This window comes from Myzus persicae, unplaced genomic scaffold (assembly GCF_001856785.1).
Source record: "Myzus persicae strain clone G006 unplaced genomic scaffold, MPER_G0061.0, whole genome shotgun sequence".
Taxonomy (NCBI): domain Eukaryota; kingdom Metazoa; phylum Arthropoda; class Insecta; order Hemiptera; family Aphididae; genus Myzus; species Myzus persicae.
This window is the reverse complement of record NW_019101067.1, coordinates 7554-15223: the sequence shown is the minus strand read 5'-3', so window position 1 is coordinate 15223 and position 7670 is coordinate 7554. Positions and strand designations below refer to the sequence as shown.

Sequence of the window (7670 nt, the reverse complement as noted above, 5' to 3'; positions counted from 1 at the left end):
GTCCTCGTGCCCGTCCACGCGGATAATTATAATACGGTGCCGATGATGCTTGTAGCGTTGTCTGGCTTTGGGGAATTTGTGTGACCATTTGTACTATTCAAATAACAATATAACATTTTTATTTTCTTACTTAAATTATAATTATCTATTCAATTTAATTAAAAAAAAATTATATTGTTGAAACTAACCGACTGACACGATTGATCGTAAAGCCTCAGAATAAACTGCAGTGGACATATTATGTTCGGCACTTCCATCACGTCCACCACGTCCACCACGTCCACCACGTCCACCACGTCCCGCCAGACGACCGCCACGACCACGAACACTGCAGCTGGTTTGGTCTCGTTGTTGTACCATTATGGCATTATTGGGATTCTGTGAATAGGACCGGTGGCTAGTTGTGATTCGGGGCCACTTCCCTCTAAATTGCTTGACTTGCGTGGTCCTTCAATATTTTATAAACAAGTGACGATTATTACTCAATAGCATTTTTTTGTAAAATATATTTCATTATTTTTACATATAGGTAAATACATTTTATTCGATGATCAACTTACATATTTCGGTCGCACACCACTATTCTATACCGCCGTTCATTGTCGGCCAACAGTGACCTTAGCAACGACGAGAATGCGGTATAGTGAATCATTTCAGACTTTGGAAATGTCCAAATTGATGAATCGAGTCCCATCGCTACTGTTTCATTAATTTGGGTTTCCAAAGTTTGAAAAAATGTCACATTATCGCCCTCTATTGCCCATATCAGGAAGTTATCTCTGACTCGGATGACCTGTCCTAGGCGCACCGTAGCCCACAAACTGTTGAAATATACATTGAATTAAAATACAATTTAACTACAAGTTCAACGTTTTGTATATTGATACAAATTTAAATATAAAAACAATGAAATTACTCTGGCGTTAAAAGTTTACTCGTTAAACATTTTTGGAACATTATGTTGGTTGTCGCGCACGTAATTTCGACGGGTAGAATATTTATTGTGGAACTTGTCGAAACATCAAAAAAATCAATACACTTCTCGTCTATTGGGGCCAGATGGTGAGATGGTATCTGAAACTACATAAGTTACATATTTTAAGATTATACTTATATATTGCATTAGGTTTAATGCATATAAATGGTTAATAATAATAAAATCTTACGTTTTCGGGATCGCAAACGGTGATTTTAAATTTTTTTTTTTTTTTTTTATTGATCAAATACAAAAACTCGGCAACTGCATGGCCATTAGTTACAGTTATGGTATGTTTACATGGTTTAAGATTTTTACATCATTTTTTTTTTTTTTTTGTAGGGGATTACAATATTAAAGATAAGTTATAACAGTATGGTTTCTAAGTATTTATATAAGAAAGAAATAAAACAAATGTGAATCATTAAATTAAATTATAAAGACCTGTTGACTTCAAAAAAAGGATCATCTTATTGTTCTCCACAGCATTGGGTCCCAATGCGATGTCGAGGGTCGTGTCCAATCCGGTGTTTTGACGTTCTTGCTGGTATTTTAGGCATTCTGTTATTATGTGTTTCACTGATATCTGGACACCACATACTTCGCATAATGGTGGTTCTTCCTTAGCCATTAGGTGCCCGTGTGTATGTCGCGTGTGTCCTATTCTCAATCTGTTGAGTACCGATTCTTCTTTTCTGTTTAAAGAGCTGTTTATCCACCTAAATGTACTGCTTTTAATTCTGTTAAGCTTGGTGTTTTGTTGTTTCCAAGTATTGAGCCATCTGGTGTTAGTTATATCATTTATGTATTTTTTGAGATCGTTGTAGGTGGATCCAAAAATAATTTTACATACGGAGCTTGTGACTGCGAGCTTAGCGTGTTTATCAGCTAGTTCATTTCCTTCGATGCCGATGTGCCCGGGGACCCACATGAGAGTGATTTGTTTGTTTTTATGCAAGGCTTCATTTAATTTGTTCAGTATTTTTATCGCTATTTCGCCGGGTTTGAACTGGTTTTTTATGCTATTAAGGGCACCCATGGAGTCACTGAATATTATGTGGTTGGGGTGTTCATCATCTAAGGTTGTTTTGATCGCCTCAAGTATCGCTATAGCCTCGGCCGTATATATGGAGCAGGTGTTCGGTAGCTTCAATGTTACGTTTTGGTTCCTTAGTATTATTGAAATTCCTACTTGGTCTTGTGTCTTGGATGCGTCCGTGTAAACTTCTTGATAATCTCGGTAATTTTCTAATATGCTTTGAAAGTGTCTTCTGTAAATTTCTGGTGGAGTTTGTTGTTTTAGAAAGGAGCTGAGTTCCGTATTTATGTCGAAAGAGGAAGTCCATGCGGGTGGGGCCAATTGTTCTCTCGTCATTGATTGATCCATAATAATGCCGTTTTCCCCTAGTTCATCATATAAATCGGAGTTTTCTGATGGCAGTGGTAGGTTGTTACATATATAGGATCTAACCATGTATTTAAGCGATAGGTCATTCCTTTTAATCTCAGGTATGGGTACGCCTGCTGTATTATAAATGCTGTAAATTGGACTGCTGCGAAAAGCGCCAATCGCGAGCCTTAGTCCAGTATTATTGGTACTATCTATTGCATTTAAAATGGATCGGGATGCTGTTTTGTATATGTTTGATCCGTAATATATTTTCGATTGAATGGTTGCCTTATGAATTTTGATAAGTGTACTAGAGTCACCTCCCCAGGAAGTGTGAGATAATATTTTTAAAATATTAAGTGTTTGACTGGTAGATGTTTTAAGCTAGCGTATGTGGGTTGCCCATGTGAGCCTGCGGTCGAAGAAAATACCAAGTATTTTGACTGATTCTTTTGTTGGAATTGGAGTGTTGTCTAGTGTAATTATTAGTTCGCTGACATTTCTTTTTTTTGTAAATATGATGATGTTGGATTTAGTTGGTGAGAATTTGAATCCTGTCTTATTGGCCCATTCTGTTAAATTGTCGGTGGTTGTTTGTAGGAATTTTTGTATTGAACTTATATTGTTGCTACGACATGAATAACTGAAATCATCAGCGAACAAGTTGCATTTTACGGGTGGTGAGCAGCTTTTGGTTATGTCATTTATGGCTATAAGAAAAAGAGTTACCGATAATGCTGAACCTTGTGGTACTCCGTTTTCCTGGATGAATTCCTCAGAATAGTGATTGTTAGCTTTGACTTTGAAATGCCGGTCTATTAGGAAGTTGGTTATCAGATTGAGTATCTTGCCTTTGCACAGGATTTGGTTAAGCTTGACTAAGATGTTGTGTCTCCATGTTGAGTCATAAGCCTTGGATATGTCAAGGTTGACTAGCCCCATAATTTGTTTGTTCTTAAAGGTCTGATTTACTTCATGATTAATATGAGTAAGAGTATCAATTGTGCTTTTATTTCTTCTAAAACCGTATTGTTGCTTAGAAAGGTATTTGTCTTTTTCTAGTAACCAAGTGAGTCTGTAATTAATAATTTTTTCAAGTATTTTTGACAAGGTATTTAAAAGAGTTATTGGCCTATACCCTTCGGGATTGAACTTATCTTTTTCATTCTTAGAAATTGGTATTATTGTGCCTTTTTTCCATGTGGTTGGCCATGAACCTTCAGTGAAAATTCTATTAAACAGTGCCAGCATTAGTTTTAAGGTGTTAGGTCCGAAGTTCTGAATAAAAATGTAAGGTATGCTGTCAGGACCGGGACTGTGGCTTTTACATCTTGAAAGAGTGTATGTGATTTCTTCCATAGTGATTGGTAGGTTTAGTTGGCTTTGGTCCATCTTATTTTGGTCTATAGTATTTGGAATTGTTTCCAATTCGCATTTTCGTTTGTAGGTTTGGAACTGGGGAGAGTAGTTAGAATCACTACTGTTATTGAAGAAATATTCGCCCAATAGGTTAGCAACTAATTCTTCGTTACATAGTAGGTCGGAATTATTGTCTATAAGATTTATTTTCCGAGTTCTGTTGAGTCCTTTTAAGGATTTGATCTTATTCCATATTATTTTCGTGTCGGATTTTGCATTGATACTATTTGTGAAGCTTTCCCACGATGATTTTTTACTGGTTTTAATCAAGTACCTTGTTCTCGCTCTGAGTTTTTTAAGTTCTATAAAGTCCTCTTGGGATTTGGATAATTGGAATTGTATTAAAGCCTTGTATTTTTCTTCGATAGCAGTTTTAATGTTATGATTCCACCAAGGTACTTTAGGTTTTCCATTCTTGGAGGTTGATTTTCCTATTGTTATATTTGCTATTTGTAAGATTGAGTTGGTAAAAGTATTTACAAGTGTATTGATATTTACTGTTTCTGTATCTTTTATATTTGTAATCTTTTCTTCCAATAGTTCAGAGTATAGTGTCCAATTGGGTTTTTTTAGATTCCACCTTTCGACCGGAGAAGGATCGTTAGTCAGTGGTATATATTTGATGATGATTGGAAAGTGGTCACTGCTAGTTATGTTTTTATATACAATCCATTCTAGTCTTTGTGCTAGCGATGCATTGGAGAGTGATAAATCAATGTTGGACATTTGTCCGTTGGCAATGTTTATGTGGGTGGGTTCATAGCTATTCAGGATTACTATGCTATCTTTACCAAATGCTTTATAAATTTCTTTTCCTCTCCTATCGGTGTTCATAGATCCCCACATGAGGTTATGGCTGTTAAAATCTCCGGTGATAATGAAGGGAGTAGGTATTTGGTTTAAGAGATTTTCAATGTCATTTTGGGTGAAGTCAAGTTGATTGGGGATATATATATTACATATATTAATTTCTAACTGTCTTAGCTTCACTGATACTGCTATAGCTTCGAAATGCGTATTAATATTGATAATTTTGCTGGGATATTCAGATTTTACGTATATTGTTACTCCGCCACTGGCTCTAGCTCCAGCAGTTCGGTGTTTACTGAATCCTGTGTAATTTGGTAATTTTCCTGTGTTATCATATTTAAAATTTGTTTCTTGCAGACATATTATTTCGGGATTTATTTCTGATAAGATGATTTTAAGTTCGTCGAGTTTTTTGAAAAACCCGTTCAGATTCCATTGTAGTATTAAGGACATGTAGATGCGTAAGTTTAATTTTTTTTTTTTTTTATTGCCTTATGGTAGGGTCAGTGTCTAGAGTTATCTCAAGTAAAGAGTTGGAAAGTCTGGTTAGTCTATTTTTGATGCTAAGATTCCTTATCTTGGGGCGGATTGAATCCAGAATCTCGATCATTTCCATTGGTGCTATGTTGAACTCCTTTAGAACACTAGAGGGGTTCGGGATGCTAAGTGTGTTTTCTATTATGTATTTTAGTTGGTTAAAATTTATTTTAAGATTGGGTATTTTTTCGAATTCCAATTTGGCTGGTAATAACGACTCGTCTAATTTAACTATAATTTGTTCGACGGAGTTTGATCGTTTTGGTTTCTTTGGAGGCGGTTGTGTTGAATTGTTTGCTTTAAGTTTGTTATCATTAGTCGTTTGATTTGTGGGATGTGTTGTTGACGAATTGTTTGCTTTTTTTTCTTTGGATTGTGACTCTATTAATTTTGTTGCTAATGAGCTCTTATTGGTTGGTGTGTTTTGCGCGTTAGTTTTTGTTTGAGATAAATTAATTATATTTTCTGTGGGGGGAACATTATCCGTCTGTAAATTGCTAGAAGTAGATGAAGACGCTGGTCTTTTAACTTGTTCTACTTGTTCTTGTGAAGGTGGTTGACTAATGTGTGAAGTGTTGGATAGATGTTCAATATCATGTTGTACATTGGTATTATCTGCGTCATAGCCGTCTGAGATAGTACTTTGGTGTTGCAGTTGAGAATCAGTAGTTTTATATTCTGTTGCCTTACGGCAACGATTGGAAGTGTGGCCAGATTGTTTACATAAGTAACATATTACCGTATCATCTGATATAAAGATACGGTATTCAGTTTGCTCGAATACTATTAGTATTGAGCTGGGTAATTTATCATTATCGTCTGGGTTTATATATAATTGACGGCGGAAGCTGCCAATATGCCCGTATTCGTCATTAGCGAAGCCGGCCTTTATAAAAGTTATCGGTGATAGTATTCTAATTGACAAATTTTCGATAGCGTTTTTAATTACATCATGAGGGATAATCGGCTGTACGTTAGATAGTATTATTCGTTTGGCTGGGTTGATTAGACGACGGAATGTTATCTTTGAGTTATTAATGACGATGTGTGACTGTTGGCTAATGATTTGTTCCACGATATTTTTATTTGCGAAATAAATGCAAAATCTGTTATTAGATATTCTAGAGGCGAATGTTATGTTGGTTGGTGAAGTGAGTTGACTGAAAGCTTTAATATACTCTATTTGAGGGACATCTTCGATTGAGTTAAAAACGATTGCTTGATCTTTTTTAGGAAATTGTATATTTGCTGTGGTTTCGGCGAAAGTTTTAGTGTTGTTGGTTTGAGGAACGTACTGTGAAAAGTCGAGGGAGTTGGGTTTGGTGAGGTCCATATTTTTGGATATGGAGAGAGTGTTTTAGGCACCTGCTGTAACTATGGATAACAATAGTGTGTCTACATACCTTCTTAATTGCTGTTCATAGAGTATTACTGCTATCGGAAGCTATATAAATGCGTTTTACGGTGACCGTGGCACACGTGTGTGTCGGTCGGAGGTAACACACGTACTGGATTTTAAATTGCAGGTCATCACTTTCGTCAAATGTATTTTTCAATAACCCATGGACCTGGTACCAATTCAGTCCATCTAAGGTACAGCCCAGTTTCGGGATTATTAACGAATTAATTTTTAAGTCTTTCAGTCTATCCTTTAACTGTACCAATGTGGTAGCTAGGGACTGGAGAGTCGGTTTGTGGTAGTATAATACTTTAGTTACTAGGTAAAAAATATAAAAAACCTTTTCCTCTTCAACCTTGATTTCTGCTACCCCACCGACTCTGACCCGTTGGTCCAGGAGGACACTAACCTGGCCATAGTTCAGCCTGTAACATAAATCAACTTAAGTATAAATTACATTAAACAATGAAAATAAGTATTCAGACGTCATATTTTTAAATTGTAACTCCCAAATATATATTTTTTAACTGTTAAGTAAGTACGTCATTTATATTTTTGAAAAAATACTATAATAGATATGAAATATGTATATTAAACTTACTTAAACTGCACCGCAACACCCCTACTCATCTGAAAATCTTCTGATACGCAGTGGGCTACTGCAAAAGAACCACAAGCTTCATTGATTTCCTCAAATATGGTTTTCGATGACAATACTATTTCATACATACTGCAAAATGTAAAAAGTCACATAAATTACCAAAACCATGAAATCACTTAAATTTAATAATATAACTATGTATGTATATTTTTTTTTTAGTGAGGAAAAAAGTGGTGGACGAGCATGCTTGAAAAATTACCAGTAGTTATATACAGTGGCACCGAACTTCTAAAAATAAATTATAAAACCCCTAAAGCTAATTTGTGGCTACAAAAATCTGAAGTACCTATTTCTTTTTTTTACTTAATGTATTATACGTAATTTTATTTGTTATATTTTAAGAATTAGAGCCGTGGATCCGTGACCTGAACATAGTATTGGGTACCACTGACTATATAAAAATGAGTTAAAATATTAGTTATATTATATCAGTTTAAAATTTTAAATACATACTTAAGTGATATAAAATGGAATAAAA

General features: G+C 35.2%; 1 protein-coding gene across 1 annotated transcript; it reads right to left on the bottom strand.

Annotated features, from left to right (window-relative positions):
• Positions 1-417: 417 nt before the first annotated feature.
• Positions 418-7425, bottom strand: LOC111027592. Its single transcript, XM_022305995.1, has 5 exons — positions 7133-7425; positions 6655-6956; positions 1167-1201; positions 917-1080; positions 418-821 (listed from the first exon to the last, which is right to left on the bottom strand). Exons 1-5 carry the CDS (start codon positions 7258-7260, stop codon positions 557-559), a joined length of 894 nt encoding a protein of 297 aa, XP_022161687.1. The 5' UTR covers positions 7261-7425; the 3' UTR covers positions 418-556.
• Between the last annotated feature and the right edge of the window lie 245 nt (positions 7426-7670).